Raw genomic sequence first — 11,369 nt, forward strand, 5'->3', positions numbered from 1 at the left:
TCAAGACGAGCAATGGAATTTTCTCTTTGAGAGTGAATAAAGATTATTTATGACTTATGCTGATAAGGAGAATTAATAATAGTATTAAGCCAAAAATTAAGAACAACCAGGAGTAAATTAATGATGTTGATTTAAATGCTGTTGCTTGGTTGTCTCAAAAGTTTAGCAACCACAAGCCACATTGCATTCCCCATTCCTTCTCTTGACTATCCAACAAGGTCCAGTCTATTTATCCAAGATTTTATTATACAATAAACTATATGCTTGGTTGTAAAATTAGTGTGGCAAAAAGTAATGTAGTAACTTTTCCACACACAAAATAACTAAGAAGATGCCTCTTAAAATGGCTAAATAATAATTATTTATGAAAACATTTAAACCATTCATTTTGATAAAATGCCCAATACATTTGTATAGACAATTTTTTAGATGTAATTCCTGATCTGTTAACCCACAACTTCACTAGATTTTTAATTTTATTTTAACAGTGACACTGTTTTTGTTATCAGAGGTTAGTCCCTCCTTGTTTTTCTGCTCCTTATTAATTAAATGAATCACAAGTCAATGCGAACATTATTAATTAAATAAATGATTTGTAAAAAAAAAAAAGTTAGTTCCTTTTATTACATTTTTTAAATCTATATTGAAGAAAGTCAGAAAAAAAGTGAATAATATATTGTAAATCGCACATTCTAAATTTTTAGAGAAACTATAAAATAAGAAATATGCTTGATTGCTTTGCTAATTTCAAGACTTGATTGGAATAATATTTCAGTTTCATTTATTGGCTCTAAAAATATGGATTTTCTATTGATGTAAAGTTGAAGAAATATTTTGTCGGGTTTGGGGCCGATGTTTGTGAAATAATTATTAAAATAAAATGTGATAATTAGAGCGTCGGTAAATCATTGTCAATAAAGTAAAAAGACATTGATTAATGAACATTCCTTCCAAGAATACAACTGGTTGTTTGCCAAGATTTATTTCTTTTTTGTAGGTATTAAGACAGTATACAGTATTCGCAAGATGATTCTTATAGCAATAGTTTAAGTAAAATTAGTTCAGGAGAGCAGGCTGGCTTTATTCTACGGGGTGTGAAATGGCTTGACAAAATTGAGAAAGCAGAACTAAATCCCTATTCCAATGCAAACTTATTGGTCATTTTTAGTATTTTAATTACCCGAAAACACATCCCCCACCCCCACCCTACATCCATGTAGTCAGTTTTTATAAATGATATATTTATTTTTATCACTTAATTTATGTCAATAGATTTTATTAGGCCATGAGTGATCCAAGGTTTGTGAATTTTTTGTGGAAATAGTTTTAATCTTTTTATTATAAATAGCATATAAATAGTGTTTAATTTGCCAAAGAACAAACCATAACCAATGTTTTGATTACTGCAGGAAGTACAGAAGACAAAGAAGTCTGAGAAAGATCATTAAGAAAAAAAAGAAGAGATAAAAATGATAATTTATGATTATTTCTTATTTAATTGAAGAATATGAGTGATCCGATATATCCGAATAAAAAATACAAGAAGAAATCTTGTCCACTTATGTCATTACAAAATATTTTGTCAATTAATGCACCAGTTTGGTAGTTAGATGGTCTAGTTGCAAGGGGATAAATGCTAAATTAAAGAGTTATAGATAAAATATCAGAGGTTCAATCATGTGTAATGTAGTTGGAAATAATCATTGAAATCCTCAGCAAGGTGCAGTCTTATTTCAATTTATTACTAATAATCGATTAAAAATATTTTGGTTAAATGTTCTAATAGATTTTGTGGGTAAGCAATAAATACCGTAACACAGATGATAATATTTTTAGGCTCAGCTGATTTTTCACAGTTATGTTGTAATAAATACAACTTTACAGCTATACAACACAATTCATAAATAAATTACAAGTAGGACTAGAGTATTCACAGTATGATATTTAGTGAAAAAAATTACATTTACAATTGACAGATTAAAAGTTTATGAAAATATTTATATCACTTTAAAAGTTATTTTTTCCGGATAATATACCAATTTTGTTTGTATCATGTGACCAAATTTAAGAATGTACTTAGTAAAAGTGGCGGGACAGAATTTCCTATATTTGTTGATATTTTCAGTCAAAGTATTTTCTAGGATTATAAATTAGGTTTTCAATTCAATCCAACAAATTATTTATTTTCTTCCAATGGTAAAACAAGAAAATTAATGCAAAGTTGGAAATCAATAGTAAAAATTGAGGTAAACATTTTTAGATGCATTTTTTAATTATTAATATTGAATCATTTTTATTTGTCGAATTTTGTTTAGACAATTTGCTATGATCTCATTTTCATCATATTTTGCTATTATATGACTTCATAGATGTAATTTATGATTTAGCTTTAATACTTTTGTCAAATGAAAATTAGTTTAAAACACATGATAACATTTTCCGTCCCACCACCCATATGAAGCATTTAGTTTTTCAAAATGTTTGCTTCAATTCCATTTTCATACTTTTTAACAATAATATGATGATTTTAAAGGTGTAATTTATGATTTCTCTTTAAAAAAATTAATTTTTGCAAATTAAAAAAAAAAAAAATTAAACCAATTCCATCTTGCCACCATAATATCATATAAAGTATATTATACCTTAAATAATGAAAAACTATGAGTGTTATTTCACAACTACAGTACTGTAGTGATGCCATCATTATAGAGCCCTAATGTTCCATACACCTTAACATGAATATAGCCAAAAAATTGTTAATTATTCTTTTACATCTTACAGATAACTGCAGTTGTTTTAAGGAAAGAATAGATTTTGGGGTAATTTTAAAAATTTTAGTCCTACTACTACTTTCCCCTCCGTCTTGACCATTTTATTTAAAATGATTTTATTCTACTGAACAAAACGTTGGAATGTATTAATATTGCATATAATCATAAAGCATAATACTAGCTACTCAAAAGTGTGTGCTTAAGTTACAATTTTAAAGTTTGAATTGAGAAGATAACCTGTTGTCTCATTTTTGTCTAATTTGTTCATTTCATTCAACCACTAAAATGTTTTAAGTTGCCATGGTGATTTTATCCAGTACTGTGTTTTCTGTTTTATGTCAAATTGAAGTAGATATCAGTACCTAGCTTAAGTTCATAAAACAAGTTATATAAGCTAGACAGAGAACTAACAGAGAAGGTTTTGGATTGCACACAAGTCTATCATGGAACAACCAATAAAATTGAGTTTAGGTGATATTCAAATATGGTAGAAATACGGTGGCATTAGTGGTACAAATCAACAGATTACCCAAGACTCATTAGTAACGGCGGTACATGACAGCCAACTTTTGAATCAACAACAGTGCAATATGATGATGTTATATTTCTAGTTTTCTTTATAATCCTCAGCATTTATAGTATCATGCTTCATAAAATAATGTGTAAGCTTTATAACCATATGTAGAAAGATGCACGAGTAATATTGAATTTCTTGTCTATTGTCATTTGGTTTTGTGTGTATAAGCAATTAAAATTCAATTGACTGTTAAATAGATATTAATAAAAATAATTGTTTAATTATTACCACATATTATACATTAACCTTCATCATACTATATTGGATCTAGTTTATTCTTTGGAATAATATGAACATTTATAATACTAAAATTTGCAATATTATAGGTCTTTAAAATGAAGAAATTACTAGCAAATATAAAAATTATGTGTTAGAATTTTTCCTCAATGACCACCTTTTAATGAAATGACATTGAGAATCATTTAATTTATTAATTGCAATATTGCTTTTAATGCAAAGTAAGATATTGAAATAATTATTTCACCGAAAATTCCTTCATGATGCTACTAATTTTATGTTTATCAAGCTCTCAAAAGACTTGAGTACCAAACTGTGCTGTTGTAAGCATAGAGAAAATAGAACAGAAGGAGTAACATCGAATAGTTTACTACTGCTTAATCCAATTAAACGGTCAACTAGCTCCTATAAAAATGCACTACGACCGCCCGTGGAGCTTATCACAAAACGATCTCTTTATACACACAGCTACTCGCCGCCGAATGTAAAACCTCTATAGGCAGGGCAACGTTAGTGGAGTAAATAATTTCCAACAGATAAGTATTAAAAAAACAAAACACATGCGCAGTAGATTTTTTCGAGTGCTTTTTTATGCGTGTTTACGATACACAGATAGAGAATTTTTCAACGAGAAAATCAATACTTAAAACATCAAAATCGGCCTTCAATAAGTGCTTGTTTCATTAATTGTAAGTACCGACTCATTTTATATGCTATCATGAAATGAATGTGACTAAAGTATGTTTTTAAGAAGTTCCGGTTTTCACCTGTTGATTAAATTTAGTTCTATCGAAAGTGGAAAGCCGTAGCTTTCATGTGATACCAAAAATACATGTGTCCGTGAATGTCCGGCTGAGATATGAGTGGAAGAAATATCACTAAATTTTGTTCGCCCGGTCCCAAAACTTCGTAATCTTGCGTTCGTTTTAACTTGTTCGTATACGGTGATACATAGTCCTTAGCCTTAATAATAATCAGTAACCGTATGGAGAATAATAACAATATAATATTATTAAACATATTTTAATTTAATGCATAGGTAGAGGCCTAGCCTAAGCTAGGCGGCTTAGCCCAACTAGTCAGTGGTAGTTGTAGATAGTAAGGGCCTAGGCCTACTACTACTACTGCTTTACTAGGCCTAGGCTAGGGGCTACGCCCACCCAGTAGGCACATGCATGGAGCATATGGTTGGCCCTAACATTGAATGGTATTGCCTAGGCCGGACTGAATGATAATGGTGTTAAAAGAATAATTGAATTAAAATAATTAAATTGTACATGAATTTCTAATAGCCAGATTAAAAAAATTAAACCATATTGTTAACAATTAGTACAGTATAATACTGTAAATATAGTATTAAACAGAAATAAAAGAAATTTAAATAATATGCTCTAATAAATGATACGTTAGTTACTGTAGGCCTAGTAGCATAGGCTTAGCCAGAGAGTCGTCCGGTCGTCGTCCACCAATATTTGGTCAGGATTTCCAAAGATGGGCGTGGCCCGTCCATCGGCCAGGTGCCACGTCCACTGGCTTCCATTGTGGGCGGCCTATTTCTTTTTCTGTCTAAACCCCTGCCTAGTAGTAATATTAATAATTAATAAAATGTCATTTAATAATTAATAAAATACTTGTAGTGTATTGCAGTAAATGAGTAATACTAAAAGCAACGTAAGGTTAATACAAATGAGGAATACTGTTTTTATTTTTTAACCCATCATACAGTTTCTATGTAAAATGTCATAAAAAAACATTTATTTTTAAATAAATTAAAATTAAAATGTATTTTTTGTTTTCTTTTAGGAAATGAGCAACCATTCTATATGCTTGAAGCCTGTTTGTAGGCTTTGTGGCTTGAAACAGGCAATACCTAAAGACCGCTGCCCTTATTCAAAGGAAACATATCAATCAATCATAAAGTCTAGCTTGTGTCTCGACATCACTTCAGATGTTCCAGAAATCCACCCACCCTTTATTTGCTATTATTGTGTGTTAAAACTTAAACGATGGAGGAAAGAACACAGCAAGAAACGAAAAGTATCATGTAATATCGAAGTTGCAAATTTTGAAGATTTTAAATGCTTAACTTGTACACCAAGCGAGGTTCCGGAGGTGCCTATTACTCTAGACGAGTATATGAATGAAGCAAGGAAAAATTCCTGCCTTGTTTCTTGGTTTCCCTCTAAAGAAGAGCTCATCATTATCAGATTATCCCTGGCTGGTGATGTCGAAATCAAGTTAACGGTTAGCAGCAACTTCACATGGAGTATTGTTGTAGCCGGAGTAACCATGCACACTAAATGTGTTCTTGGAGAAGATTTTGGGGAGAGTCTTAAATTTGAAGATTGGTCACGTCTTTGCAGTTTGCTGGTAACAGCAAAAATTTGTAAAGGAAACTCAGATTTTCCTTGCTTAGTTGAGAAACGAAAAGGTCCAGATGGGCAGCTGCCTTTGAAGGTAACACCGAAGGATGTCTTTATTGGGAACACAATCAGACACACAGATTGCAGCCTGCTTGTTCCCCAAGACATTGACCGTTGCAAGGTATGCAAGATTCACCGAGCAGACCTGTGTTCTTTAAGGAGCGCATATTCTAAAGAAAAAACTACTTTGACTGTACCAAACAAGTTTCTGTCGAATTTCCAACTTTGTAACAAAGCAACTACGTTACAGTCTGATTGCCGAAGGTTAAAAAGGAGAAGCGGCTATCTTGAAGATAAGATTAAGAACATCTATTCACAGGAAAGTTTGGAGCTTTGTCCACAAGCATCGTTTTCAATGGAAAGTGTTATGGAAATGACAAGTTCTGAAATTGAAAAGTCATTGCCGATGAATTCAGCAGCGAAACTGTTGTGGGAGCAGCAACAATCATCATTCAGAAAGGGCAAACAGATGCGGTGGCATCCAGCCATCATTCGTTGGTGCATCGCTGTCCACAACCGGTCGTCGTCAGCGTACAATTTGATCAGCGAGTCAGGTTTTTTGAGGCTTCCCCATCCTAACACCCTACAGCCTTACAGCCACTTTGCTGGTGTGACAACTGGTTTTTGCCATGAGATGCTTGACAGGGTTGTAGAGGATATAAACCTCTACCAAGAAGGTAATGACTTAAAAAAGCACGTAGTGCTTTTATTTGATGAGATGAAGGTCAAGTCTGGATTGTTTTTTTCAGTCAGCTCTGGCAAGATCATCGGAACTACAGATGTTGGAAATTTGGCCAATGAAATGCACTCATTCGAAAGAAAGTGTAGAGGAAACCCAGATCCACCGATTGCCACGCATGTTTTGGTATTGATGTTGCGAGGTTTGTTTTCAAACCTCCATGTACCAATTGCATATTACCCAACAACAGGAGCTTCTGGCTGCGACTTGTATATGGCAATTTGGGAAGCTGTTGAATATATTGAAGTTGCTGGCTTTGTAGTGCATGCATTAGTATCTGACGGTGCTTCACCGAACAGAAAGTTTTACAGGCTTCATTCAACACCAAATAGTGATGGCGTCACTTACAAGGCTCGGCATCAGATGGACCAAAATCGCAATGTGTATTTTTACAGTGATGTTCCACATTTACTGAAGACGCTTCGAAACAATCTGGAAAATTCTGGTTACAATAACAAGACCCGAAACCTCCATGTAAGTACCATTATTAATTTAACTGGTTATTTTTTTCTTCATAGCCAAGGGCGTAGTCTGGTTCTTGCACGGGCTTGTGCAAAAATTACCTGAGGGTGTGTGATTTATAATGTGGAACTAAATTAAACATTGTTTCCTCTTAAATGTGCAACATTGACATTTCAAAATTGTTTTTTAATGAATTAAAATTCAAAGATTCAAAATAATTTTGTGGTATGACTGGTTATGTTTTTGTTGCATGTGAACACCAGCCTAGTTAACACATCTTTTTTTTTTTTTTTTTTTCCAATTTTCATTATTAGTACAACAAACAGGATATAAAGTGGAACCATTTGCTTGACACTTACAACTGGGATGTGGGAATGCAGAAAACCTGCCCAGGGCTGCGAATGCTGCACAAATGGACCTACGAACACCTCCACCTCACACCGTCATCAAGAATGCGCGTATATATGGCTGCACAGGTATATATTAGTGTTTACATTGGTGTCTATTTTTGCCACTGAATCAATAAGATTAATGCACATATTAAGTTATTCATAAAGTTTCCGTCCAATTTTTTTTTTTAGGTGAGAAGCAAATAAAAGTTACATTATTCTAATGATTGATATGTTTTGGAATATTTTTGTTTTATTATATTAGGTGCTGAGTAGTTCGGCTGCAAACACTATGGAGATGATGGGTCGTCATGATATGCTATCAACAATCAAATTCCTCAGGATGGTGGATCAATTTTTCGACTGCCTCAATGTGTCAAATTTGTTCCAAGGAAAAAGAACAAGAAAACCTGCACTGGAACCCTACAGAACTAAATCTGACTGGCGTTTTAAGGTAAAATTTGCATGCAAAAATATTCTAGTTGTATTGTATATGGTATGTGTAAAGTGTAAAGTGTCAGTATATTTTATGTATTGATAGTATTTATAACTTATTATCACCATTTTAATTGTTTTGTCTTCTGATCGTTTTTGATGCGCTGTTCTGTACATCTTTGCTTATCCCTCGGGAGGTATTATGAAAATAAGTAAATAAATTGTCAATTAACACCAATTGGTTTGTTAAATTTTCAACTGGAACTCTGTTTAGTGATTTCATGTCGTTTTGTTTTTAATATTATTTAAGTTATATATACTTCAATAAATTCCTTTTAGTGGTTGCAAGACGACTTTCTGGGGTTTTTCAAGGAGTGGGAAGCAGAGGTAAACAGACTTGAAGGCGTTGAAGAAAGTATTACATTCTTTTGTGTAGCTTAGGAAAGAATATGTTGTGCTTGTACTGCACACTTGCCAAGAGCTCAAAACCTTACAATATGCTTTAGCCGTCTGGCTTTTACCTTTAGAAAATCTTTTTACTAGTGCATAAGGCACATAGCCTGCTACATATCTAACAACTTGCTCGGCGTGTTTGTCTAATTCAGGAGCAGCTTTCCCTTCACTTTCTTCTGAAAGATCAACCTTATGTTTATCTACCAGCATTAGCTTAAGCAGTGGTTGAATGGTTGACTGTCTTTACATGCTGGCCATGTGAGTCAAGATTGAGAGAATCTAGCAAAGTGACCCATCGATCTACACTTGTAATCATGTGCTGATAAAAAGCCTGGCACATAATTTCATCAGCTCCTGGTTTAAGTTTTTTGGAATTACCAGCCAAACTAGTTTGGTAGAGTTCTCCCAAAAGTTTAAAAAAAGTGCAGAATTTGTGTGTTCCTCCAAGTCCTTAGCCAAAGAAATAACACGCTGAGCTATCGGATATCTTGTATTGCTGTATACTGGGTCTTTCTTTAATAAGCCAAGTGCTGACACAATATAGTCATTCATCTTCCTAACAGCATCTTCTTCCGTAAACCTGTTTACAGGTCTATCAACACCTAAAGAGTAAAATAAATATATATTTTTATTTAAATTTTTTCATAATATAAATATAAATGACATAAAATGGTAAAACGAAGAGCATTGCACAGTAAACTTACTTTTTTTCTTGGTCTTTTTTTTGTCTTGTGCTTTTTTTGTCACTTTCTTTTTTTTTTGAGACACTGAAGAAGAACTAGTAATATTATCTGCTGGTGTGTTGGTTTCCTTCTCATGTTCAAAGTCCACTTCGTTTTCAATCAAATTTTCTTTAAAAAAAAAAAAAAAAGAAATTATTCAGATTTTTAAATAAATTTAAAATGTTTTTCTAACTCTTCAATTAAATTTCTATGCTATAACACGGACACTGAATTCAATATATTTACTTGAATATTTTTACCGTGAATTTTAATTCAATACATCCGGTCGAACCGGGAGCCGTCCCGATTTCGTCTGTTTATATTGTGCGAAGGGAGGGAATACAAGAAGATGATAGCTGAGCTTGGTGGAAACAGAAAATAAAATGTTTATGTCCCCACGCCTAGGCCTAAAGCAAAAAGGAGTGCTCATAAAAATAACGAAATTTTATTACCAACTAGCCTTTTTTAATTAAATTTAAAGTTATGAAAGTCTCGCCTAGGCCTGGCGTAGGTAGGCAGGCAGATGATACTGTATCGTATTCATACATTCACGCACCACGAAAGCCCAACTGGCCTAGCTAGGCTACTACAGGTTCTAGGCATAGGCATAGGGCCCTACCTAGGCTAGGCCTAGTCATAATTAATGAAGTATTATTAAATAATAGTTAATACATTACATGGTACACCTTCGCATTCATTAATGCTAAATAAATAAAAAACTATACCATTTTCTTGATCTTCTTGTTCATTAGCAGCATCCAATTCATCGAGAATTTCATAATCTAGTTCGTCATTTAATTCGTAAAAATCCATCGTGACAGCAGAGCGATAAAATGCTTGGGATGACAGTTCTCTACGGACAGACGACGTCACGTAGTTGTTTATCTTGGTGTGACGCGCTAAAAATAAATTAGGCTAGACGAGTTACGCGCATGCGCTGTTGATGTTTCTAGCTCACTGAGCGATTAAGATATTACGTAATACTGAGATAATTGCCATCGCGGCGAGGAGGTCTGTACCTTTGATCTTAGATCGATGTTACTCCTTCTGTTCTATTTTCTCTATGGTTATTCAGAGTGTCTGTTCTATTTTCTCTATGGAATAACAGAGACAAACAGACATCAGCATGATATCACTGATTGTACAATTGCTGATTAGCCTTTCTTGTGAGATAGAGGGAATAATTGATTTACACTGTTTTATTCCATTGCATATTTATCTATTTTGCAACAATTTCATACAAAAATGATTGTATATTGCTAAACAGAATACTGTGAAATTAAATCATTGGTGTAGACAACTGCTCATTTAGACTGGGAGCCCAGAAAATTTAATCATGTGAAAAGAGACAAAAGGTTTGATGGTCTGGTCATGATGGTATAGGGCCAAGATACAATATTCAGTATTGCTGCCAGGGCACATCCTGTACAGGCAGTCTGGGAGGAAAAAATAGGGGTAAAAAAAATGCATTTAATCATGTGGAGAGATACATGGACAAAAATAATTGGATATCACTCCCAGGAAGGTACTTTGGATAATTTCACCAGTGACAGGAACTTTTTCCTGTACGTGACCTGAAACAGTGACCCTAAAGGCCACGCCCAAATGACAATAATCATGTCAAGAGAGACATGGATGAAACTTTGTCCATTAGCAATTACACATTGGGGGTAACAAAAATACCAATGACAGCAACTTTATCTTGTACATAAGCCCAGACAGCAGCCCCAAGGAGCTCCTATGGTGGCTATGTAATAAAATTAAGCACAGAGAGACATGGATAAAACTAACTCGGAATGACTACTTGTACATAGAAAATTGCTGAAAAACTTATGACAGAAACTTTTTCTTGTATGTGACCTTAAACAGTGACCCTAAAGGCCACGCCCAAATTACAATAATTATGTCAAGGGAGACACGGATCAAACTTTTTCCACTGGCACTATTATCATCATCATAGCAGAACAAACAAAACCACATACACATACAGCGATGCACTGGACATGATTATGTTCATACGATCATAATATACATACTTCCTGGTAAGACATTTGTTTTTAGTTTGTTTTCTAAACATTAATTAATCTTTATTTCATATAAAGAGATTTTGGCAATCACTTAAGGTCCGATTCGATTTCAAATTATGAAAAGTGTAGGCTGT

General features: G+C 33.5%; 2 protein-coding genes across 2 annotated transcripts; one reads left to right on the forward strand and one right to left on the reverse strand.

Annotated features, from left to right (window-relative positions):
* Positions 1–4,214: 4,214 nt before the first annotated feature.
* LOC117106473 lies at positions 4,215–8,447 on the forward strand (the record flags this gene model as incomplete). The annotated part of the gene is made up of 5 exons (XM_033247835.1): positions 4,215–4,274; positions 5,389–7,221; positions 7,524–7,685; positions 7,864–8,052; positions 8,373–8,447. Coding segments are annotated over exons 2-5 (2,256 nt in total), but the record flags the coding sequence as incomplete, so codon positions are not given.
* A 9-nt stretch (positions 8,448–8,456) lies between these two features.
* Positions 8,457–10,257, reverse strand: LOC117106474 (the record flags this gene model as incomplete). Its single annotated transcript, XM_033247836.1, has 4 exons — positions 9,934–10,257; positions 9,191–9,337; positions 8,865–9,088; positions 8,457–8,723 (listed from the first exon to the last, which is right to left on the reverse strand). Coding segments are annotated over exons 1-4 (726 nt in total), but the record flags the coding sequence as incomplete, so codon positions are not given.
* Between the last annotated feature and the right edge of the window lie 1,112 nt (positions 10,258–11,369).

Source organism: Anneissia japonica, unplaced genomic scaffold (genome assembly GCF_011630105.1).
Source record: "Anneissia japonica isolate Jap-2015-1 unplaced genomic scaffold, ASM1163010v1 scaffold287649_len57312_cov120, whole genome shotgun sequence".
Classification (NCBI taxonomy): domain Eukaryota; kingdom Metazoa; phylum Echinodermata; class Crinoidea; order Comatulida; family Comatulidae; genus Anneissia; species Anneissia japonica.